At 36.4% G+C, this 26427-nt stretch overlaps 1 protein-coding gene across 2 annotated transcripts in view; it reads left to right on the forward strand.

Annotated features, from left to right (window-relative positions):
- LRRK2 (leucine rich repeat kinase 2) overlaps window positions 1-26427 on the forward strand; it is a 63644-nt gene that overhangs the window by 34854 nt on the left and 2363 nt on the right. For both annotated transcript variants that reach the window (XM_017811454.1, XM_017811455.1), the window contains exons 25-50: window positions 378-526; window positions 2145-2238; window positions 3366-3552; window positions 3936-4117; window positions 4607-4836; window positions 5507-5634; window positions 6868-7086; window positions 7825-8026; window positions 8636-8724; window positions 9295-9482; window positions 10347-10501; window positions 11489-11635; window positions 11790-11981; window positions 12701-12847; window positions 13145-13245; window positions 13415-13605; window positions 14430-14590; window positions 15385-15555; window positions 17360-17460; window positions 18083-18277; window positions 19254-19447; window positions 19736-19808; window positions 20612-20796; window positions 21594-21746; window positions 22486-22694; window positions 25318-25392. In XM_017811454.1, coding sequence (XP_017666943.1) covers window positions 378-526; window positions 2145-2238; window positions 3366-3552; window positions 3936-4117; window positions 4607-4836; window positions 5507-5634; window positions 6868-7086; window positions 7825-8026; window positions 8636-8724; window positions 9295-9482; window positions 10347-10501; window positions 11489-11635; window positions 11790-11981; window positions 12701-12847; window positions 13145-13245; window positions 13415-13605; window positions 14430-14590; window positions 15385-15555; window positions 17360-17460; window positions 18083-18277; window positions 19254-19447; window positions 19736-19808; window positions 20612-20796; window positions 21594-21746; window positions 22486-22694; window positions 25318-25392 — 4118 coding nt within the window. The remainder of the gene's footprint in view (window positions 1-377; window positions 527-2144; window positions 2239-3365; window positions 3553-3935; window positions 4118-4606; window positions 4837-5506; window positions 5635-6867; window positions 7087-7824; window positions 8027-8635; window positions 8725-9294; window positions 9483-10346; window positions 10502-11488; window positions 11636-11789; window positions 11982-12700; window positions 12848-13144; window positions 13246-13414; window positions 13606-14429; window positions 14591-15384; window positions 15556-17359; window positions 17461-18082; window positions 18278-19253; window positions 19448-19735; window positions 19809-20611; window positions 20797-21593; window positions 21747-22485; window positions 22695-25317; window positions 25393-26427) is intronic.

A 26427-nucleotide genomic window follows, 5' to 3' on the forward strand; every position in this document is an offset into this window, starting at 1 on the left:
TTTTTTGGGTTGATAGTAATTGTGTGACCGTAATCCTGCAAACACTTATCTTAAGTACACAGAACCCCTCATAAATGCAACAATCCTCTTTTGTGTGGGATTGAGCTCCAGTATGTAATCAGAAAATGACACCTTGCCATATATTCTGCCACTTGCTCTCCAGATTAATTTAACCAATCTTAATATCTGTCACGTTATTCCATGTTGCCACATGTGCCAGTGTTTTTGCTGACTGGTCAATGTTTATATAGCTAAAGTCTTCTTTTTGTTCTGCTAGTGTAAGGATGACATTGTCAGATCAACACTACTTATTTTCATGTTCTACCTAATAGTTTCTAAATAAAACATGGATTATTGTCTTTCTTTTTTAATCACAGAAACAAAATTTCATGCCTGTGTTCACCCATATGCTTGAAAGAATTGAAAATTTTAAACATTAGTAAAAACAACATTTCATCCCTTGCTGAGAATGTTTTCATGGGCTGTACAAAACTGGAGCAGTTCAACGCCAGGATGAATGCTCTTGGTAAGTATTGTGAAAATAGAATCCACCTTCTAGAAACTGCTCTAAGTCACAAAATTCCTCTGCAACAGCATTTGGACTCTTGTGACAACAGGAAAGAATACCACATATGCTTGTCCTTGGTTATACAGTTCCTTAAGCTTCAGCTTTTCATCACTGAAGGATGGAGTATGCGTCCTGTCATTTGATGTGACTCAGCTGACTCCTCTTGGTTCTACATTTGTAGTGGATGCCGAAAAAATGGTGGAGTGTAGTTGAGATTGTACATGCTGTTGAGAAAGGTTCAAGAGAGAGGAAATTGTTCAGATTTAGCTTGCAGATCTAGTATTAATACTGTACTGAAATACATAGAAGCATCCTGGCTTGTACCAGAAAGAGTTTTGGGCCCCTTACTACAAGACAATGAGGTGCCGGAGTCAATCCAGAGAAGGGCAACAGAAATGGTGAAGGGTCTGGAGCACAAGTCTTGATGAGGAGCAGCTGAGGGAGCTGGGGTTGTTTAGCCTGGAGGCTCAGTGGAGACCTTATCACTCTTTACAAATACCTGAAAGGAGGTCATGGCCAGGTGGAGGTCGGTCTCTTCTCCCAGGTAACAAGAGATAGGACAAGAGTAAATGTCCTCAAGCTGTGCAAGGAGAGGTTTAGATTGGATATTAGGGAAAATTTCTTCACTGAAAGCCCTGGAACAGGCTGCCCAGGGAAGTGGTGGTGTCACCATCCCTGGAGGTATTTAAAAGACATGTGGATGTGAACCTTAGGGCCACAGTTTAGTGGTGGACTTGGCAAGGCTGGGTTAATGACTGGACTCAATCATCTTAGCGGTCTTTTCCAACCTTATATTCAGAATAAGACAGAATGTTTGGTTCAGTTGCCTGAATGCAGGTGTCATTTGAGAAGCCCTGAAGTATCCCACTTCACTTGCAGCTTGTGGTCCAGAAAAAGCAGGTCTTCCATAGCTCTTGTGTTTTATCTTTAAGCTTTGTGCAGACAGCTCAGGTACCACTAGGCAGATCCCCTTCAGTAGAACCCAGTGTTAAGGAACTGAATTGAGTCCATCTAGAGTGTGTGTCAGTAACTTAGCTTATTTTATGCAAAGGTGTCAAATCAATTTATCTATGGAAATTACAAATTGCATAACTTAGATTATTAATGATACTGTGGGAGTTCATAAGTTACTGTCATAATTTATTCTGTCTTCAAGGCATAAAACCTTCCATTTTGAAATTATTTTCACATTATTTCAGAAGGTAACTCTTATAACTGCATTAAACACAGCTGAACCATTAGACTCATTTTTATATGAATAAGACCTAACACATCCTGAGTCATATGAGAATCTTATGCATATTGGCAATACAGTAAAGTGTAAGTAAGATTATTTCAGTGCTTAATGCCACTATGAGATGAAGGATAATAATATGTAATGTGTTAAAAGCCAATATATTACTTAATTTGGGGAGTTTAGTTTTAAATGGGCTTTAAAAAAAAGATCTGAGTTCTGCCTTGATAGATGGTACAAAGACCTATGTATGAAAATGATAGATTGACATTTTAATCTGTCTTTGATTCTGGAAAATTCCAGTCTTAAAAATAATAAGATTAACCTCTTTTTCTACTCTAGAAAGAATACCTGAATTGTCATCCAGCATAACAAGTTTAAAATTATCCCAAAATTGTTTTGTTAATGTTCCAGAAGCAGTTCTTCTTCTACCACAGTAAGTTATTATTTTATTTATTGAAGTTAACATCAAATTCTTGATGAAGAAAATCTGGTGGCAAGACCTTTGTTAAGCAGAAAATTCTGCATGACCTTTGTTAAGCAGAAAATTCTGCATGCACTACTGATTCTCAGGAAATCCTTTCTAACAGGTTAAATCCAGAACTTAGTAGCTTTTAACTGAAGACAAACTAGTCACATTTTCTTCATGATTTTGAGAAATTCTGTTCCTCAGATTCAAATCACTGCTGTTGAAAATATATTGCTTGAGAGTTGAAGCTGACAATTCTTGCTGAGAAGACCAGAATTAATTTAATATTTTCTTGTAACCAACAATAAAAAGATATTGGCAATTTTTCCTTTTTGAGTTCTGCAGACTTTGCACAAGGCTACTGAGGTTGGTTTTTCACTCCCCAAATAACACAAGATACTTATTCTCAAAGAATAACACTTCCTCTAAAAAGAATTGTGATAAAGATGCATGTGACATTTATTTTGCTATACCTTCAAAGCATTACTCATGTGAAAATTGCACTTCTGCTTTTTTTTATAGAAGTTGATGACCTTAACAGATCACTAGAATCAGATTGTGGAAGGAGTGCTTGGAAGGGTTGATCAGATCAGTTATGTGATAGGTGTGGGTAGATGTGAGTGCTGGTGGCACCATGAAGAGGGCAGATCCACAGATTTGTGAACTTACATTAATGAAATTTACATATTTCATGTCATTATTAACGTGATATTACACAGTTTCAGCGTGCTAACATTTATATTCATGGCAGCAGATTTAATGGATGTGTTGAAAAAGCTGCATCTTTCAGGTTCTACATCTCCCAGCTCAGACAAATCGATAAGGCATTGCATGGAATTTTGTATGCTTCATGTTTCCCAGTTACATAAACAGCATATTTGTCCAACAGATGTAGGGAGAACTCTATAATTTATGCACAAACATCTATTTACAAACATGTCTACTTCAGTCTGCATTTCTGTCAGAAAACCATCTGTTCTGACAGCTAATCCATTTATTTGTTTATTAAAAACTAATATATTTCCAATTCCAGTTAATCTGGCTTTTATTTTTTCATTTTCTAACTTCTCTCTCTTTTATTTTCATGTTTTTAGTTTGCGATCAGTAGACTTAAGCCAAAACAAGATTGTAAGCCTGCCTGGACCAATGCACTGGAAATCATTAAACTTAAGGGAGCTGTTATTTAATCATAATCAAATAGACGTCTTGGACTTGAGTGAAAAGGCATGTGCATGGTCTAGGCTAGAAAAGCTACACCTGTCCCACAACAAGTTAAAGGAGGTAAAGTGTAAGATTCCATCTAAAGAAAATTAAGTCATTTTTCAATTGAATGCAATTTTTCAATGTTCATTTTATTTTCGTGTCACCTCTCATACCATTGTACATTCTATAGTGAAATGGTATGTAAGTGCAAATACTACTTCCTGTGAATGAAAATCACCATATTCTATTCAGCTTTTCTGCCTGGAATGTGTCCTATAATATGTTTGTATAATGAATTACTTATGCATCCTTCCTCTATTAGTATGGGATATTAGGCCTGTTTATTAAAAAAACCTACACTGCAGCAAAAGTAATACCTATTTTTTTAAAATATTTAATGTTTTCATGCTAATAACTTTTTTTTCAATGTATAATTGTCCATTAAATGTTCTTTTATTTAGATTCCTCCTCAGATTGGCTTCCTAGAGAACTTGACTTCTCTGGATGTAAGTCATAATCCCGATTTGAGATTCTTTCCAGATGAAATGGGAAGACTGTCCAAAATCTGGGACCTTCCTTTGGAAGGACTCCATCTTAATTTAGACTTCAAACATGTGGGATGCAAAGCCAGAGACATTATCAGGTTTGTTGCCCTATTGTTCTTGAATATCCCTTTTTTGCTTTCTTGGGATATGCAGGAAGCATTAGTTTTGAAAAGATGTGCTGGTTTGTCATGTGAAATCCAGCATGCTGCTCTATGGAAGGTTTCATGTCATATCAACACACACACATAAAATAGATTAGAGTGATTTAGACCTCTTGATTATTATTTCTTGAATTTGGTGCTTCTAAAAACTATGCAATAAATGGTGCTTACCAATTATTTGTAGTACATTTCTTGTGTTTCCCAGTACATTGCACAGAACACAATTTTGGGGTAATCACAAAACAAAAAAGGACACATTATGAACTAAATTTTAGCTTTCAAATCATAAATTAGAATAGAAAATTAAAAGATGTTGAAAATTGGAAGAAAATGGTATGGTTTTAAGTATTTCCTTGTTCTTGAGTTCTGTTGATATTTTTCTCTATTATACACTTCTGTGAGTTTTGCAAACTTTTTTTATATCAGATTTCTTCAACAACGACTGAAGAAGGCTGTACCTTATAACAGAATGAAGCTCATGATTGTTGGAAACACTGGCAGTGGGAAAACAACCCTGTTGCAACAACTAATGAAAATCAAACGAACGGAGTTGGGCTCTCCGAAAGCTACAGTAGGCATTGATGTAAAAGACTGGATCATTCAAGGGAAAGGCAAAATGAAGAAAGAGCTTATATTAAATGTGTGGGATTTTGGAGGTACTTCATGAGCTTATTGTCCTTTACTTTTCTAACATGTTAATGCACTAGTTAATCCTAGAGTCAGCCTGTGGAAATTTGAACTGGGGACAGTATAATCACACAAATTTACACCTTAAGTCCAGTGACCACTTACAAATTAGTGTATTCTGTAAATTAGCAGCTGATCCCTCAAATTTAACTAAAGCCTCAGGAATTTCTCATCACCAAATGTGGTCTGACCACACATTTCAACCATAGCACTTTAGAGTAGTCATTTCAAAATAGTAAGAAACAGCTTGTAATCACCAAAAGAATCTTCCACTCAACTCTGATTCTCCCTTTTATAGTCTGGGTCTCTCTAGGCTCTACCGTATCACAGGTTTGTAAGGTCACAGAAAACAAAGCACTTAGGAAGAGTCTTTGAGCCTTGGATTTTTGGGAAACTTTCTAAGTTTGAGGTACTACAGAAACACTTCTGAAATTCAGGTCTATTTTAGGCTATAGAAAAGTTATTTTTAAACAGTGGATTCATAGTTACTATGGGTTTTCTCTCAATTCAGATAAATTTCTGCAAACATTAATTTCACTGATAAATTGGTGGTCTGAGAGTAAATGTTCTGCTGCCTTTTTGTGATCTGAAGATGTTCAGTCAAGGAAGTACTAACCAATGGAAATTTTTGATCATTAGGACAAGAAGAGTTTTACAGTACCCATCCTCATTTTATGACCCAAAGAGCTTTATACCTTGCTGTTTATGATCTTAGCAAAGGACAAGCAGAGGTGGATGCTATGAAGCCATGGCTTTTTAACATCAAGGTAAGCCATACGGAGTGGAATTCCGCTTTCCAGGGAGCTGTATGGGGACAGCAAATTAACCACAAATATTTTTAGATAGGGGAAGAGGAAAAAACCTCATCAGAAAATAAAAATTAAGGTTAAACAAGAGCTGAAATACATTACGTGTTGGATATGAAAATATTTTTAAACATACGAAAGCATGATCAGCACCATTTTTTATTTAAAATGGTACAAAGTGATGTGTAAAAGAATAGTTTGTATATTCTGGCAATATTTTGAATTGACTGATAAAAATAAGAAAGGGATAGTATTAAAGGAATGGTGAGTCAAACCTGCTGTTTTCTTTTACAACAGTGTAAATTCTGGTGAAATCAGAATTAGACTAATTTAAAACTGACTAGATGCAGGTTTTAAATCATGCTATTAAGTGTATGCTTAGCATCCTGTTCTGAATAGGAATGATTCCAGAACTGTGGTAGGGAAATTGATCTAAGAATCTACCTTTATATTTTTCCTTTGCTCTCTGTGTTTTCTGTGTGCTCTATGCGGAGTGAGCATTACTTGTCTTTTCCTTTTGAAGGATGGTTAGCCATGACTGGGCAATACAATCACATAAAGAGTTTTTATACTGATTCTGTTTGGTAAACTTGTCTTTTTCAGTCTTTGCACCTTGAGAAGAGATACAGAACAGAGGGTAGCAGTCAGTTTAGTGTTGATAAAGACCATTTCTGATGTGTTCTCCTTTGTTGTGTAGTACTTGCTGATGTTTCATCGCTGCACTGTTCCAATGACAACTAGAAAAGTGACATTTCTTTTAGCTTTTCCATTTTGTTGGATGTTCTCAATGAAAAGTGTCTCTCCTACTTTACTGGCAATGCTGTTAATTTGCAAAGAATTAAATCCAGATCTACACTCCTTCCATTTAGAAAAAAATGATTTTTTAATATTTCTGTTTTGAAATAGACTGCTCTGTTGAAAAATATGTTTTGGATTTATAGGCTAATGCATCCTTATTGTCTTATCCAGTCAAGGCTATTATATGGGATTGCAGTTTAAACTTAGTCTGAATAAAGACATGAAATAGGAGATTTCAAAACTTAGTTAAGAGAGATATATTTAAAAAGGGAGAAACAGTAGCTTTTTTCATTTTATTGATTGTTTTTACTAAATTGCTCACATTTTATGTGGATATAAAACACTAAAATCAACATTCACTATTGAGTTAATCAACAGTATGGATCTTACTAACAGGCTCGAGCTTCAACATCCCCCGTCATTCTTGTTGGCACTCATTTAGATGTTTCTGATGAAATGCAACGTAAGGCCTGCATGAGTAAAATTACTAGAGAGCTGTTGAATAAGCGAGGCTTCCCAGCAATACAAGATTATCACTTTGTGAATGCTACAGAGGAATCTGATTCCATTATCAGACTTCGGAAAATAATAATAAAGGAGAGTCTTCATTTCAAGGTAAGCTACATACTGTTTGTAATGTTGAAAACATTCTAGTTTTAGTTAAGTGAATAAATTTTTAAACATTAACACATAATTAAATACATTTTAGTGTGATAGCAAACTCATCTTGCCTTCATAAAACATTATGCAAAGCAAAATAATGAAAGAAAATCACCAGGTTTGTTTTAATTTCACTTTCTACCAAAAAAAACCAACTTAGTAAAAATCCCAGCTAAATTCTGTTTTCAAGCACTAGGAGCATAAATTGAATACTTAATTAAAATGGGCCATCTTCTTCTTACAAAGAAATTTAATTAAAAACTGGTTTTGTTGGGTGTATTAAACATGTAAAAGTAAATGTTTGCATCATGTGTTAATAAGTGCAGTAAGTGTTGCATTATTTCAAGGGACCAGGAAATATGATTTGTGATTTCTGAAAACCAGCTAATTTTCCATTACTGATTTCATTTTACATAGCGTGAAACTATTCCTAGAAAGAGGAAAGTGAATTAAAGCAGGAAAATAAGATCTTGTGCACTGAGTGATCCTCCTAAACTGGAGAACCTACACTTTTAATTCTATTGTCTCCAAAGTCATCTTACCCACTAAGTCATGTTACTCAATAAATGAATGTTCCTGTACCTTCTTGCTGCTACTATTGAGTGGACATACCCACCTTACATCTTGGGTTTATTGTCTGCAATTCACATGAATAAATTATTACATTTAAGATTACTGTTCCTAATTTTACAGATCAGAGATCAACCAGTGGTTGGTCAGCTGATTCCTGACAGCTACCTGGAGCTGGAAAAGAGAATTTTGCTGGAACGCAAAAATGTCCCAGTTGAATTTCCTGTGATCGATCAGAAACGCTTACTGGAACTGGTGCAAGAAAACCAGTTACAACTGGACGAAAATGAACTCCCTCACGCAATTCACTTCCTCAATGAATCAGGTAAAATGCTGTCTTCAGTGTGTGTTTGTTAGCACTTTTTTGCAAATCTGCAGCAGACAGACTTGTGCACATTTTTAAATCTTTCACAAGGTTGCCACAAAGTGGTGAGCTGAAGTGTCTAAGCTTGGGTAACATTAGTGTGTTAAACCGGGTTGTTAGGAAGGGAATTCCATGGTATGGAGGATCACTACTGTAACAATTTATATCTCTTGTCCCTCCTTGAAAACATCATACCTGCTTGTTAGACAGGACAGTTGCTGGAGAAAGATGCAATTGTTCCAATAGCTCAAATACAATAATGGTTTGAGGAATACATGTAATAGCTTATGTCAGTGCACTTCCTAAGACTGAGTAATAAACCACACAGAGCTTGGCAAAAAAGCAAGTCAGATTACAAATCTAATGAAAAGTCTGAAAATAAATGTAAAGCTGAACAAACCATGATTTCATTCTACTGTTCTGAGATACTGACATAAATTCAATAGCTGTTTTTATTATTCAAGTTGCTTATGTCAAGTCACATAGGGAAAACAGCCCAGATTGGGGTGTTTACTTTGCTTAATGTGGAGCTTGAACAATGCATTGCTAATTACAGTATTCTTTATGCAGGTGTTCTTCTTCATTTTCAAGACCCAGCACTACAGCTAAGAGATCTGTATTTTGTAGATCCTAAGTGGCTCTGTAAAATCATGGCACAGGTTAGACTCTGATTACTTTCTGTGTATGGATTCATGGTATATTTTCCCCTGTCTGAAGCCACTGTAACTTGTCAGTGATTCTTCTTTACCTTTTCATTATTTGTTCATGATCTAGAATTTTCTCAGGGCCCAGATTGTTTTATCCATCTCTTTCTGTTTCTCTTGCCTTCTGGACAAGTAACTATCTCATTGCTTCTATGTTCTTTCACTCTAATGTCCAACATAACTTAAACTGCAATGGACAGAAGAATACTTGTAGAATAGAAAGACCCCATGGATGCAAAGTAATTGTACAATATGTTGTGACAGGTTGAGATGAAAGCTGGAACTTTGGGTTAAAGATGTAAGAAGGGTTACCTGTAGACAGGTTACATTCTGTCACTGCTGTTGTCACGCTGTTCTAGCATTATGGAAATCTTTGGTTTCACTGTGAAAGGGAGTCCGTTTCTAACCCCCTTCCCCCCTCCCAGAATATTAGGCTATACCAAATATTTCAGGGAACAAAGTTTGTCAGGAAAATACAATCTAATGATGAATGTACACCTAAATTTTTTTTACTTTTTTTGAAAGATTCTGATGGTGAAAGTGGAAGGCTGTTCTAAATATCCTAAAGGAATTGTAAAGCGTTCAGATGTAGAAAAATTCCTTTTAAAGAAGAGCAAGTTTCCTAAGATCTATATGTCACAATACTTCAAGCTTCTGGAAAAGTTTCAGATTGCTTTGCCATTAGGAGAGGATCAGCTACTAATCCCAAGCAGGTAAGCAAAGAGTTAAACCCACAAATGACAGCCATAGAGATAGATCAAAATAAAAACTGATCATCAGAGCAATTTGGTGTATGAAAGCATGATACACTTTGTATAGTACACGTTAGTAAATGCTTTTGGAAGGGGCATGTTAAGCTGATCTTGTAACAGATAAAGCTTACACTTTATCAGCATGGTGGGTAAATGGAATCTATAAATGCTAAAATGCTTTATGAGGATAATATTTCTTTTACAGTTACCATGCTTCAAGACTACAGCAGGGAGATTATAATTTAGCTTCACATAGCAGTGTGCCAGCATTACAGATATTTATTGCAATATAAAAGATAACCATGAAATTCTATAACCTATTTGCTTGAAGTGAGAACCACAGACAAGTTATTCATAGGCAGTATGTCTTCCAAACAGTGCAGATATTAAATGTGGTGACTAAAAAAAAGCATTATGACTTTGAATGTGGTATTTTTGTTATATCTGAAGCAGATAACAGTTTCTCTGCCTCAGTTACAGATTTCCCTGGTATGTTTAATAATGCTTATGTTGCTGATTAGGCTTTCTATGTCCTTCAGAGTCCTGGGATATGAAGATTTTATCCTGCCTTATATATGTCTCAGATTTTTCTCACATTTACATTCGATATCTAATGATTGTTAGTGAGGTTCTGATGGGTTTAAATTACAGCAGAACTTCACTTTAGCACAAGCAAGCAGAATAAGCAGATACACTGTCAGCTCCCTGATCATCTGAATCGTATATTCATTAATAAATAATACATTTTACATAATAAATAATACATGACAGTAGTCAGGATAAAGTACATAATCAGATACTGTCTTAATATTTTTATTCTTTCAGTTTGTCTGATCACAGACCTGTTATTGAGCTTCCCCACTGTGAAAATTCAGAAATTATCATCAGACTTTATGAGATGCCATACTTTCCTATGGGATTTTGGTCCAGGCTGATCAACAGGTTGCTTGAAATATCACCTTACATGCTGTCAGGAAGAGGTACAAATCTTTATCTTCAAAAGTAATAGTGAGCATGTTTCCTTTGAATGCCAACACCTGCATGTTAAAGCTTTTATCCCCAACATGGTTTTGCATTAACTAATCTCTGACCACTTCACAAATCTGATAAAAGGACAGGGGTCATTTTTGTAACTTAGAAATATCTAGGAATAGATAGCACCTGATCTTCACAGTGGTGTGCAAAAGAAAGTGAAGGTTGTAAGCAGCCTATTTCTCTCCTTCACATGCTAGACATAGAGGAAATCCTTATGTTTATGCAATATTGCTGTTTGCTTCCACAAAGAATACTGGAAAGGATGCGTCTTCCACACAGAAAAACTAACTGCTTTTCTTCAGGTTCGTTGAGCCTCCCTTTATGAGAGTCTAAAAATAGAAGGGGGGGTGCATCTTTAGTGTTTTTCCAATAATTCTGTGTTTTGTGTAGACCTATCTGCTGAACTTTGGAATTTCATTCAGCTTTGTTTTCTTCATGTGTGATTTTTGAATTTCAGGTGTGAAAAATATGCATTGCTAATGCTTTACAAATATCATTTATAACTGCCTGCTGTCCTGGCATTCAAATTTCTTCTGAGTGTTAAATTCCAGATGCATCCTGCAATCTCATGAATCTGTGACAGGGGAAAAATTTAAATAATTGGTTTTTTTCATTTATTGCCTAAGATATTCTATGCTTGAACCTGAATGTACCTAAGCATTTCTGTAATGCCTACCTGCTACATGACTTATTGATTAAATATTTATAGTTTGTGGATATACCTTATAGAACTGAGCACCAGTTGATATATATTCGGCTTCTGTGGGGCTATGCTGCCTGCAAAGTTTTAACCTTTATTTTGTTTGTTATTTGGGTAGGTATTATCCTACAATCATAATTTAACATTCAGAGTACTATGAATTATTCCGAAAATTTTAAAGTTGACATTCATATTTGATATCAGATTTTTAATCTTATTTTGTATTTTCTAGAGCGAGCTCTTCGTCCTAATAGAATGTATTGGAGACAAGGCATCTACTTGAATTGGTCCCCCGAGGCTTATTGTCTAGTGGAATCAGCAGTATTTGACAACAACCCAGACAGTTTTTTGAAAATTACAGCACCTTCTTGCAGAAAAGGTTAATTATCCCTGAGCCTGATTTTTGCTCCAGTTTGATTGCAGCTTGGCATTTTGGTCTGTTGTGCTTTTGCCTTTGGAATGCAGAGTTTATCTTCGTAGTTAAAAGTATGGCAGATTGAGCCTGTAATTTCCCTTCTTTTGGTTTCTTAAAGGGTGCATCCTTTTGGGGCAAGTTGTGGATCACATAGATTCTCTTATGGAGGAATGGTTTCCAGGTTTGTTGGATATAGATGTATGTGGTGAAGGGGAAACACTGTTGAAGAAATGGGCTCTGTACAGCTTTCAAGATGGTGAAGAACACCAAAAAATACTACTTGATGACTTGCTTAGAAAGGCTGAAGAAGGTATGTATTTATGCCATTTGAGGTATATAGAGGTACACTTGTATGTAGACAAATATTATGCAACATCCCCTTTATAACATTTGGGTACTTCATGTTATTTAAAAATGTTTCATTTCTTTAAGAAATAATTACAGTATAAATCAAAAGTAACTTGTTCTTCTTTTGTGTAAGATCTGTCTAGTATAAATAAGTCCAGAATATGAGACAGTTGCAGCTACTCTGTGTAGTCGTGTAAAAATGGCAATAATGAAAAGAATCATTTTGTCGTAATATTGAGAATGCAGCTTCATTCATGGAACTGAATCCAACACATTGTAAAACTGATGCTTGATCTTTTGGTTGGATCATGTAGAACAGTAATTTAAAATGCAGTATTCAGGGTGACACTCTACATACAGCATTCTTTCTTTTTACAGACAGAAAAATAATCTCTTGGTTAGTTTGGTGTTGTTAAGTAGCAACAGTTTTTATCACATTTAGTTGGTACATATACAGAACCTTGAAAATACTTAAATGTGTAAGATTCAAGAATTTGAATGGCAGACTTAATTAGTATTTATGTATGTGTGTGCATGTGTATATATATATATATGCACACGTATGAATCTAATTTTAGGTATGTTGTTCTTATGCACTCACAGAGATCCATGTACCTCTCAGTGCCTTCTGAATGATGACTGCCCTTCTTTTTTTTTCATTTTCTCTTTTTTTTTTCTTAGGTGACCTTTTGGTAAATCCAGATCAACCAAGACAGACCATTCCAATTGCTCAGATTGCTCCTGATCTGATATTGGCTGATTTGCCTAGAAATATTATGTTGAACAATGATGACCTGGAATTTGATGAAGCTCCTGAATTTCTCCTGGGTAAGCATTATTTTGTAAAGTTTGTTTTTTTAAAAGAGATTATGTAAACAAATCTACTGCAGTCGGTTCTGCAACATTTTATAGATTTCTTTTCTGAAGAAATGTATTATCAAGTTTTTAATTTTCCTTTAACTGGTATGCTAGGATACTGGTTTTTATGTGTTTAGATTACTGATTATGAAGCTTAACACAGTAGATGATTCACACATTTTAAAACTGAACCCTTTCAGGTATTTTTTTTGAGAAGTGGTTGTTGTCTCTGTTTATAATATTCTTTTCAATTGTATTGTTCAAAAGGTGATGGTGGATTTGGATCTGTGTACCGTGCATCCTATGGTGGAGAAGAGGTTGCTGTAAAGATTTTCAATAAACATACTTCCCTCAGGCTCCTAAGACAGGTAAGAAATATTGCCCTTTTTTTCTGTAGTGCTGCTCTTGGAATGCCCACCCTAGCAAAGGGCTTTAAACGTTTAAGTAAATTGCAAGTCTTCACTCCAGAACATTCCCTAGTTTACTTCAGAGACACAGAGGTATTGGCATTATTTCATCTGATTTTACAATTTACAGGAGCTTGCAGTGCTTTGTCACCTCCATCACCCCAGTTTAGTGTCTTTGCTGGCTGCTGCAATCCGTCCTCGGATGCTGGTGATGGAATTAGCCCTTAAAGGATCTCTTGACCGTTTGCTTCAACAAGACAATGCAAGTTTAACTAGAATACTTCAGCACAGGATAGCTCTACATGTAGCTGATGGCTTAAGGTAAATGTGACTTCTGCATTGCTGTACAAACAGGGTATAGCTGCATATAAGATACATTACAGATGAAAGGCTTCTATTTTCTCATATCCCAAGGAGAATATTCCCTGGGTCAGACAAATGCTTGTATTTTTATGGTTGATTAGCTGATATATAACACGGACTTTTGTTACCTGTGGTTTTTTTCTGCTGACAAATAATCCTGAGTTTAGCTCACTTGGTTAGAGCATATTGCTAATAATACCAAGGTTGTGGGTTTAATCCCTCTCCAGGCCATTCATGTAGGAGTTGGTCTCTATGATCCTTGTGGATCCCTTCCAACTGAGAATACTCAGTGATTCTGATTCTGTCATGCTCATATAAGCAGGAAAATTGCAAGAGCTCTAGGTGCAATTTCTATGCAGCTGTTGATTTTGTACTGAAATGTCAAAGAAATTAATTTAGTGCATTTCTAAAGTTCTGAAAGTCCCTGAATGACCTCGGGATCTAGTGCAGTGTGACTTTAAAATTACAAAACCTGCAAAGGGACTCAGGAATCAATGAAACTTAAACTTCTAAGATTCAGTTTTGAAACTGCCGACAACTCTTCAAATAAGACTTAGTACTAAAATACTGCAATGTGTATGTGCCAGTAAATATTATTTCAGAATAATTCTAAGTCATCATGCAGTAAAGGAGCATCATGTTAGTGATGTTTGACATTTTTAACACAATAGTTCACATCTGAAAGCACGATTTACTGTTGTGGGAATATTGCACTCAGTGTGTGTGTACAGATGAATCCCTGACTTATGGATGCTTTCAATAAATATTTTTTTGATTAATAGGTACCTGCATTCAGCAATGATCATCTACCGTGATTTAAAGCCTCACAACGTGTTGCTTTTTACCTTATATCCCAATTCAGCTGTTATTGCAAAAATAGCTGACTATGGCATCGCCCAGTATTGTTGCCGAATGGGAATAAAAACCTCAGAGGGCACACCAGGTATGGAAATATGCTTTGATTTATAGTTCATTATGTCCAAAAATAGCTAATATGATTTTTATGTAGTCCATAAAAAGTAACTCAAATCTATACTCTCTAGTCATAATCACCATAAGTAGTCCTAATCATATTACAAGTTGTGATGCCAGATATATACCTCTTGCATTTTCTTCCTGTTCATGTTTTAACCCCTTATCAAGGAATACACTAAAGGTTTAAAAAGAGAACAAATGAAATTACATGCCTTCATCATCATTTTTTGCTGTTTTCATATGGTTACTGTGATATTGAAATTATACTGCTAAAATTTGTTGTTTAATTTCCAGTAGTCCATACATAGGTCTTAATGATTTTTAAAGGCAATAAATGCTTGCACTGTTCCCTGACTTTAGAGAGAATCTATTAGCATTCATTCTAAAGCACTGAGCAATTCAACCACTTTGAAAAGTGCCTTTATGTCTTTTAAATTGTGCGTGAGAGTGTGACCTCAAGTGTGAAATGTTAGGCCCTCAGTAACAACTGCAGACTTGCCCTTCATTTTCAACATTCATTGATAAAGTAATTATTTTATGTAATGGTGCAGGAGCTCTGTGATTGATGTACTGTCCCTTTCCTTTATACTTACTGCTGATATTTTTGGATGTCTGCCAAATACAAACTATTGCCAGCCCAGAAATAGTGTGCTGTTTTTGGTTTACTTCCTGTGACGTTTTCATCAATAATTTACTTTTTAAAGTATAAAGATGGCTTCATCTTGATATGAAAATAACTATTAATGAATGATTTATTTGCAGGATTTCGAGCACCAGAGGTTGCCAGAGGAAATGTTATTTACAATCAGCAAGCTGATGTTTATTCATTTGGCTTGCTGCTTTATGACATTTTAACAGGAGGAGGTAGAATAATGGAAGGCTTGAAGTTTCCAAATGAATTTGATGAATTAGCAATTCAAGGGAAATTACCAGGTATGCCTTGTTTCTTAAAGTTTTAACATTTGTCCTGCCTCTTCCAAAAATAGCATCTCTTGAATTGTGTTGTATCTGGCAGTGATCAGAGAACAAGACTAAATAACAGCAGTTTTTAGAATCTTCCCCTAATTTCATATCGTCTCAAAGTGTGAGAAATAGACATATGTTCAGCATCACATTGATTGTAATTCCACTGCAATTTCAAAGAATCTAGCCGGTTCACTTTGTAAAGAAGTAGAGATTTTGTGTACTTGGGACTTCATCCAGAGCCAGCTAAAATGGATATTGCTGGAGGTACCATCTATAATGCATGTCATGCACAAAGGTAAACACAATTCCACTTTTGTTCTTTGATTGAGATATATTACATTAAGATATCCATTACTTAAAAGCTGTATATCTTAAAATCTCTAAAAAAACCCCTTGAATTCTTACTTAAAAAAAAAAAAAGGCACCACTACCTTAAAAGAGCAGCCACCCCTAAAGGTTTTAATTAGGAATTTCCTTTTAACTTTTAAAGATTGTGAAGTCACTGCCCAACTATGTAACATTCTTCATATTCCATCTGCATTACAACATGTAGTTGTTGACTGCTGGAAGGAAGATTAAACAGGCTGTCAGGCTGGACATTATGTAGTCATCTGGACAGTGTAACTCAGTCTTTGGCAACGTCTACCAAAGTTTCAAGAGCTGCTGAATTTTTATAGTACTACAAGCTTAGTATTTGGTGTTCTTATTTATTACCTGCAATAGTGCATATAGTCATGGAACATTTTTTAAGAAATGTCTCGATGTCTTTCCATCTAGGAAAGAGCAGCATCACTTAATCTGGCATAGCTTCTCCATTACAAGAGACAAAGAGTTCATACATTTTCAGCTCCTTAAGGAAAATTGTCCAGTTCTAAGCTCAGAGAGTTTCAATGCCCTTCCTGAAGGGGATATCCCAACAACTGATGACTAAGTATCTCTTGAGTGCAGCTGTCCATTTGACTGTATTATGAGCCCTATGAAATAATCAGAAGTATTACTTTCTGAGGATAGTACAGTTCCATCTGTGCACATGCTCATCATTTATGTATTTCCACCTAAAGAAGGGCTGGCTGATCTCACAAGTAAATAGTGCCTGTCGTTTGTTGAACTGAATATGTTCATTTGCAGGTATTTATCATTAACGTTACCTCTGTCTAATGTAGGACTGGAATATCTGCTGTGGATTGTGATGAGCTAAAAGGAAAAGCAATACAGGCACCATTTTTCATGAGTGATTTGTTCTTAGGTCAGCACCTGTAGTCATAAGATACATATTCAGAGCACTGAGTGGGAATTTGAACTTCCATATTTCATAAATACCGTATGGACTTGTTTATCTAATTGCTATATATTTTATTGGAAGTTCATCTGTACTCCATATATTATGCCCAGACATAGAGGAATAAATGTGGATAAAAGTGTTCACAGGCATTTGAAAGACTACAGACTGACATGACATGTCCTTGAATGGTCAGAATTGATCAAAACACAACCCACATACATCTGTGATTCAGTCCTAGGTACAGGGACATTAAAGAAAAAGATAAAGCAAAATCCATTTGCTTTAACTGCTGTTAATGAAAAGGACTCTTTCATGCTCTAGCATTTAATGGCAGATGAGCAATTCCAAGCTGTTCATGCTGACATTTTACCTAAGAATGTGATATTTCTTAGTGCAGCTCAGGAATAAGTTAGATGAATTATTAAAATAAGAAGTTACTCAGACCTATGGTAAATGCTGGTTAAGAAGTTACCTAATTTTACATTTTAGATCCTGTAAAAGAATATGGGTGTGCCCCCTGGCCTAAAGTTGAGAATTTAATTAAAAATTGTTTGAAGGAAAACCCTCAGGAACGACCAACATCTTCCCAGGTATTACTTGCTGTATTTATTTATATTTTTATGACAGATGATACTGCAAAGTTGTGCTTTCTGAAAAAAAATGGGACATTAAGTTGTAAGAGGCAAAGAGTTTTTTCTGTTCTTCTTTTCTGGAATGGAAACAGGCATGAAATATTGCCTGTTCTTGCCATCCAGAATAAACTGTTCCATTCAAATCTACCAGCCACTTACTCTAACCTCCTGTTTTCCCCTGTGTTGCTGTATCGTGATTGTACTGAAACATGCTTTGGGTTACTTCTTGGTCTTATATGGTCTCATACTAGAGCTATGCAAAAAGGACTTTGTTATATAGTATCAGTGCAGTTACACGCTGTTCCGTGCATGTGAGAGGAGCAACAGTGTGGATCTGAAACCTGCTGTCTACTATCACACATTGCCTTGCTCATTGAAAGGAGTTTTCAAACATGCCTTAATCTCACTGCGTAGAGTTGCTCAGTGCACAAAGATTGCCCATCAGTAGTGGCAATACAGATGACCAGACCTGCTGAGATACCGTGCCCATATTCCATAAAATATTGTTATCCATTGCTTATTATTTATCACTGTACAAGCCATTGTTGTGACCATGTGCATGCTGTGGCTTTTTTTCTAGGTTTATGAGATGCTGAATTCTGCAGAGCTTATCTGTTTGATGAGGTATGTCTCAATACCCAGCACATCTACAGCAGAGTGCATGGTAGCTGCCAATCAAAGCTGCAAGAAGGCAGGAGTCTGGATAGGCAATGGGAACACAGAAAAAGCACAACTTTCGTTTGTTAACCTGAATACAGATGGACATACTTGTGAGGTATGTGGGAAAGTTGCCATTTATTCTACCTTTTCTGGCATCTAGATGCCAGAAGCAGGATATTACTTCTGCAAAGCTAAGCTTTGAGAGAACAAATATCATAAGTGAGTCATCATTGTATCCACAAAATAAAGTAGAAAAGCTGTTGTTTTTTCCTCTCTTCCTGCCATCCAGACTGAAGTTTTTCAGAATACTGTCTTTCCACTACTGGATAACTTTCTTCCACTCAGATGGAAGCTATTTCTAGCATGGAGGCCACAAAAAGGAGTAGTAGTTAGACAAGCCTTCATCTCTCTATCTCCCATAACAATCCAGGTAGTCTTTTAACAATTCCTCACTTCCCGTGAATGCCACCTCCTTTGTGCCATTTTGGGTGATGCCCTCCAGTTCTTTTAATGTGATTTTTGTACATCTCAGTGCCGTCAGAAAAGGGGAAATGTTTTACCCAGGCTGTGATGAATATGTGTGCCAGAACCGAGCATGACTCATCATCAAAGTTGTCTAAGTTCTATTTCCATCTACCATCTGTTGACCATGATACATCTGAGTTGGTAGCTTTGGTATAAATTACGTGGGTTATTCTTCTACAACTAAAATGAGAAAAAGAAATATTCAGCCAGTACGTTTACTGTTCACAATTAAACTGAATGTATATTGCAGTGTACTTCCATTTGCTTAATTCTTTCATGGCTTTGAGACCTTGATTAGAATAGAGAGAATATTTTTTTTCAGCATTCAGCTTAGAGATTTTCCTGTGTACTATTTGAGGGGTCCTTCCCAGCACTTTGAAGATAAGTGGCACAGCTGAAAACGTTCTGCTAATAGGGAATTAGATTTCTTAAAGGGGAGGTTAGGCCTTGGGTCTGTCAAGGATCCAAGAAGATTGTACTTTATTTTTATCACTAGTAATTTACTAGCATTTACCGTTACTGAAATTATGATCAGGTTATTTTTTTCTTCTTTTTTTCTGACTCAGGATATTGCAGATAGTAAAATTATAAGTTTGGCCTTAGTGACGCTTCCTACTGAGAAAGAAAACTGGATTGTAGCAGGAACCCAATCTGGTTCTCTGTGGGCAGTTAACACAGAAGATGAAACAAGAAGGCATCGTCTGCAGAAAATGTCAGATTCCATCACTTGTTTATACTGCAATTCTCTTTCAAAGCAAAGGTATAAATGAGTTTTAAATATTTGGGATTACTTTTCAAAAATAATACTTAACAGAGATGTTCAGAAAATTACATCTATAAACTATGCTGCTTTGTTCAGACAACTGCTTATTCTGCCTATGTTTCCACTTAATTTTACACCCAGTGTAGCTGGGGACTACACTGCTGATCACAGGGCTTGTGTTTGCTTTTACTGTTTAATTGAATACTTGCAATACTAGAGACTTCTTATTTATTTTTTTTATCTGATTAAGCCATTTCTAGAATTCATTATTTTATTTTATTTCAGCAAACAGAAGAATTTCTTCTTGGTAGGCACAGCTGATGGCAGACTGGCAGTTTTTGAAGACAGAGCAGTAAAGGTAGACTTGTTCTTTGCTGTTCTACAAAGTGCTATCAGGAATATCTAAAGCAGCTACCAAGAGTAGCTTTATTTCATGCTGCTTATTTTTCGATTCCTTCTCTAAAACTATAAATCATTTTCTACTGCAGTCTTAGAGGAGCTGCACATGTTTTAACGAGTAGAAGTAAGAGGCAGAAAATTCCTTTGAAAGGCCTGGCAAACTGGCTAGAGACTGACATTAATGGTTGTTCTTAAGAATATTCTAACAGTTTTAATCTCCTTTATTTATTGTTGTTATAGTTCCTTTTTCTTCTTATTTAGTAAATTTTTGTAGAACAGCTGTGTTCAAAAAGAAAGTATCGTTTAGGTTTTCTGTAGGTCAGAGTTCTTCTCACAGAACAGATGAAAAAATACTGGGAGCTGTTTATATCAGCTGGTTCTTGAGGGTTAGCTTCTGGCCATATGCAGTTTAGAGCAGTTATGGAATTGCAGTGCATTGCAGAACTAGAATATGGTCCAATGTGAGATGTCTCCAAAGATATAGATGTGACTTTCCATCCAGTTCTTTAACTGCTCCAGGGCTTGCAGAAAGTGTCAGTCCATGTTCTATCCTGTTTCCACTCACACAGGCTCTTTCCCTATGAGACATGTGTTATGGGAATATTTTCAGTTTGTAACATTCTGGAAATGTTCTGAACTATAATGGGTCAGAAAATCTGGATGTGTAAATTTAATTCAGCAAGGCTGTGTGGCCTTGTTTTAGCAGTTTCTGAGTGTCCGCATCCTCCTTGTTTCTAATGCAGAGTATATTTTTTCTTGCAGTGTAAGGGTGCTACACCTTTGAAGATAGTGACTATAGGAAATGTTAGCACACCATTGATGTGCTTAAAAGAATCCTCATGCTTATCTGAAAAAAATATAATCTGGGGAGGCTGTGGAACAAAAATCATTGCCTTAACTAGTGACTTCTCTGTTCAAAAGCTCATTGAAACAAAGACAAGTCAACTGTAAGTTTTTCTTATAAGTGATGTTACTTGGCACTTTTGTAGTTTTCATTAAAGATTTCTGACAGAACTTTTTGATGTAATGTCTTGTTCTAGAGCTTGTTCTTTGAATTTGCTTGTTTCTGTTCTTTTCCTTCCATAATACAGATGGAATATCAGTGAGTAGTGTTGAAAGTATTCGCTGCTGCTTTTAAACAAGGGTTATCCATTTTTACTCTATAAAGGATTTATGAAGTCAGTATCTATTCAGAAAATGTATTAATGCAACTGATCAGTTTTTCTCCTCCAATTGCATTAGTCCAGGCCTTGTTTGCTTTATTTAGAATTGTGCATACATACTTAGCATAGTATTTGTCCTTCCATGTTTGTCAGTATGTGTGCATATCTTTGTCCTATATATATTTAATCATTTATGATTGCTGACTTCTGACTATTTAGAAATTATTGACTGATGCTTTTGGACTATTTGATATAATTCTCACATGGACAAATCCTGCTTTGAAGTTACGGGGAGTTTTTCCTGAGTAGGGAAACCAGGGTTTGATGAGAAAGATTTATTAATAGCCTTTGAGCATTAATGCACTTCCAAGGATATCATCAGCCCAACTCTGTTACTTGGAAAATTGATGTCAAACTGTAGCAAGATTATAGCAAAGCCTTTCAGTTGTATCTTAGCCCAATTTGTTTTTAAGGCTGAATGATTCTCCAAGAGTCAAAGGGAAACTAACCTCACTCATAATAGCCAAGTTTTTCTACAAGGTATTTTCTGTGTAGCTAACAGGAGTTCTTCTCTCTCTTAGGTTCTGTCATAATGCTTATAGTGATGCAAACATTATTTCAATAGCAGTAGACAAATCCATCTACTTGGCAAAGAAAAACAGCCATTTTGTGGAAATTTGGGACAAGAAGACAGAAAAACTTTCTGAACTAATTGACTGTGCACATTTTCTTAAGTAAGTGTTTTATTGCAGATTGTTGGCCTGATGCTTATATTCAGGCAAGCTGAATATCAGATTGCCTTCTGTAGCATGGTACCTTAACCTGCCAGAGGTAAGGGATTTGCCCAGCTCTTTGAGCAAATGTGGATTTCCTTTCCTCTCCATTGGCCCAAAACTTCAGAATATTCCATGCAGAATCCCAGTTTTTTAAAACTCTTATATTTCACAATTTTCCTGATATCAAGAAGACCCATTTAACTCAAGAAAGAAGAAAGTCTTTCGGTGTCCTTCAGGTACTAATGCTTTTACATGCAGTTACTTCCTGCATCCCCTGATTAAGAATGTCTGATCTCTCCAGTGCACAGATTCAGTAGGAGATCAAAGTTTTATTAACGGTGACAGTGATTTTCATTTGCATTTAAGTTGTTAGTCTCCCTTAATGTGCCACATCCATTTTTTTTATGGTGAGGTTAGGAGCAGGTGTAGGTGTGCTCTTCCCATTTGCAGTGACATTAATCTCCTTCAGACTGGGAGAGAAGAGAGAAGTATACCTGGCTTCTATTTATGGGCCTTCTAAAGCTGACCAGCTGGCTCTTAGACATCCAGTAGTTTTCATCCCAGTTTGTTAGCATGAGATTTTTGTTGCTTGTCTTGATGAATGATTGTTTAAAAGTCTGGTATCGAGAGAGTTGTTTCATTAGTTGTGGAATAGTGTGCCACCAGATTTCAATACAATTTTTCTCCATACTCTTAGGAACAAAGTGGAAAAACTAAATAAGGAATCAAAACATAACCTGGCTTATTCTGGAAGAGTGAAGACAATTTGCCTGCAGAAAAATACTGCACTGTGGATAGGGACAGGAGGAGGACATATCTTGCTGCTTGATTTATCAACGCGTCGTCCTGTACGAGTTATAGACAACTTTTGTGATTCTGTTAGAGTCATGATAACAGCTCAGCTGGGTAAGTTAAACCATCAAATGACAAGTACTTTGAAGTCAGTGCCAAGTTTAGGTGTGCTGTGTCCTGTTTGTTGTGGTGTTCCAGGAACAAATTAGCACTATCCATGATCTGTTCATTCATTTTGTCCTGCTGCAGTCCTCTCCGGTCAGTGTCGGACACTCGGGTGTTAGCTGAATACCAGCAGGCTGAATACCTGTGCCCACATAAAGCAACAGCTCTTCCCTGGCTTGTCACTGATCAGCACATGGACAGACCCCCAACTTCACTGCATCCCTGTGCTGTGTTTCAGCACACACCATTTTCTGTCCCATAGTCTTCTCTTACACGGGTAGCCTGTGTTCTTTCTCCATCCTGTTACACTTCTGGCTTCTCTCTCTGTGGACCATGTTAGATTTTAATAATTTTTCCTTAATTGCTTATTGCCTTGTTTTCTTCTCCTATCCTTATTCAGGGATGGTTCTTTTAGATTTGGGTTGCAGGCAGATCAGAGTAAAGCTGGGAAAGTCTACACACCTGAACTCAGGGTGTGAACTTGTACAGATGAGCTGTTCCTGTCAGGGACAGGTGTTTTGAGCTGCTGTAGGCAGACAGGAGCTGTGGGGTTTCAGTGGTAACCACAAACAAACAGCCAGAGGAGTGTAGTTGAGTATGGGGTACTCCTTGGCTCTTGTACCTTCCTTCACCTGTACACTTTCCTGCATCTCTCCCGAAAGTAATAAAGCCCATGTCGACTCAAGTTCATGGTACTGCAGTGGGGAATACACTCAAAATGCACATTATTTCAAACAGTGCTTTGTGGCACAACATGTGGATTCCCATCACTTTACACCGAGTTTTGAAAACAACTCTGGAGTTTCCCTGTCAGTATAATTTAAAGTGTGTTTGCTGTAAAAAAACCAAAAAAGACACTGAAGCTGTTGCTGTGGATTCAGAAGCACACTGTAATCCTGCTAGCAAATTTCTTAGTTGCAGGCTGTATATGTATTCTCATTACTATCGTGAACTTATTCTGGAGCTGTTTTTTTCCTTTCTGGCACCACAAGAATCTGTAGACTGCAGTTAGCTCATAGTGCTGGCAGTGTTGTTTGAGTCAAAAAACCTCCATCTTCATCTGACTTGCCTCTGCCTGAGACAGCAAGTTTGTGCAGTCTGTTCAGTCCTCAGCTGTTATGGTGCCCACTATAGCATAGCATTTTCAGTCCATCTGGTCCTGATAGCTACAACGCTAGTACTATAAAGGGACATTTTATTTTTAGCATTTTGTAAATAACAGTTACTATGAAAATGTAATTTCTGCCTCACTTATCACTGTCACGGATAGGGAAAGTATATTGTATAGAATAGTACAGTATGATTTAAAAAGCTTTGAATCTCAGTCACCTCAACATTTTTAATAAAAATTTTATGTATAGAAAAATTATTATTCAGGAAAAGGAGTTTAGCTGTGTTTGCACAAATCTCAAGATGAGCAAATAAGATTGATATATGCAGTTTGATGTGTACTTTTCTCTTTTGATCGTCTTTTCACAGCAATTATTTATAAGGGCTGGGTGTTTTTTCCTAAATTCAAGGCCTTGGTTTCTACTGGGATTTTCACAGAATCGGTGAAAATAGCACTGAGACTGCTGAGCAGTTCTTCAACAGAATCACCTTGCTTCTGTGAAATAAGAGAAGATAAATGGAAATATTTTTGTATGAAATAGTTTCATTTAAGGTTTAAATACATAATGTCAATTAGATATAAATATTTCAGGAAAAAAAGATTGCCAGACTTTGAGACAATAATTTTATCTGTGGTTCATATATGAATATGAAATATAATACCATTTTCCAATTCTGTCACCTAACACATTGATGTTTAATAGATATGAGACTTCCCATAGAGAATAATTTATATGTAAATCTGTAGTTCATTTTGCAAGTACAAATTTAGACTTATGTATAGTAAGACAGGATCCAAGTCTAAATAAGAAACATTATACTCAAGTTCCAATCACTTTTGTAAGGAGTATGGATAGGTCTGGTTGCAGAAAAAATTAAAGTAATGAAAAATCTGAGCATGGAGGGATGTGTATGCTTCCCACCATCCCTCATCTATTATAACCAGTCTTTTTTGGCATTATTCAGTAGGCATCCATCCCCTATTTCCACTTCCCTGCTAACTCCCACCTATGTGCCTTCATTAGTTCAGAATATTTTTACTCAGTTTGTGTCACATTTCATGGGTTTGTTTTTTTCATAACCGAACTGATAACTGGTACTTTCTGCTGTGCACTGGGACTTCATTTGCCACCTGTCCCTTTGCTGTGACATCTGTCTCCTGTGACCCTACTACCTCTGCTATATAATAGGGTGCTTTGTTCTTGGGCTTGTTCAACAGGCTGGTTGGCTGATCCTGTGCGTAAGCCTTGGAACCTGGATAAACCCCAACATTAAATGGAGACATGAACTATATTGTCTTCATGTCTGGGTTTGTCATGGTCAATGATTTTGAATAAAGGGTCCGATTGACCGTGCTCTGCTTTCTGTCCTCTTAGTGCCATGATGTCATCTACTCTTTCTGACCTTAAATTAAAAACTTCCCATTAAAACTAAAATTTGTCATTTTATTTCTTTGAAAAAGGGAGTCTCAAGAACACGGTCCTAGTTTTGGGATACTGCTATAAAAGTGACACCGAAGACAACAAATACCACAAAGGTATCTGAACTGTGTTTTATTAATTTGTATTAGTGGAGTAGACACTATTGTGCTTGACTACCCACTGAGAGTGTAGAGTTCATGAGCATCATTTGACATCATTTTATTTAAACATTATTATTATTATATACTTTTTGTTTTCTTTTGCATATCTGGGCTCCATACAAACCGGCAGTAACTCCAAAAATGGATCAGAGGAAGCCACTGTTGAAGTAGATAATATAATTTGTTGGGAAACTGTATTGGAGAGTAAATATCATTGCCTAATTGTAGAATGTATCAAATGGATTTCCAGAGGGGTCTGTGCTAGGTCAGGAATTCTCAGTGTTTTTATGAGTGATGTGGATGAAAAAACAGTAATGTGCTTTTCAGATTTGCAGACAACTCTTAGCTAAGACACAAGCTCACTGGAGGGCAGGATTAGAACTCAAAGTGACCCTGACAAATAGAACAAATGGTCTGGAAGGAAATAGGATACAATTCAGTAAGGACAAACACAAGACCTTTTACTTAATTAGGAATGATCCGTTGTACCAACATGAGGAAATGATCAGCTTAAACAGCAGTGCTGCAGAAAAATGGTTATAATTGATAGGAGGCTGATCATGAGTCAGCCATATCGTGTGGCTGCAGAAGAGGCAAACACCACTCTCACAGCAATTAAAAAGTGCTGTATGTAAGACATAAGCTAATTCTTACTCTCTGCTCAGTGCTCATATGGCCTCTGCTGGAGGAGCGTATGGGTTTGGGACATTGCTGAATGATCTGGACTATTTGGAACAGTTCAGAGGAGAGAAATGCAACCTGTGAGGAAATGTTGTGGGAAGTTTAGTTGGTTAATATAAATAAAGCTTAGAGAGGACATGATAATAGGCTTCAAATATGTAAATAAAGAGTAAGGGAATAAAGACTTCTACATATTCCCTCCGGGTACAATAAGAACTAACCAGTGTCTGTTACAGCAGGAGAGATTTAGGTCAGACATTGGTAAAAGCTTCCTGACAATTAGGATAGCAAAGTGCGGGAAGATAGGAA

Source organism: Lepidothrix coronata, unplaced genomic scaffold (assembly GCF_001604755.1).
Source record: "Lepidothrix coronata isolate B3197 unplaced genomic scaffold, Lepidothrix_coronata-1.0 Scaffold32, whole genome shotgun sequence".
In the NCBI taxonomy this organism is placed as follows: Eukaryota; Metazoa; Chordata; class Aves; order Passeriformes; family Pipridae; genus Lepidothrix; species Lepidothrix coronata.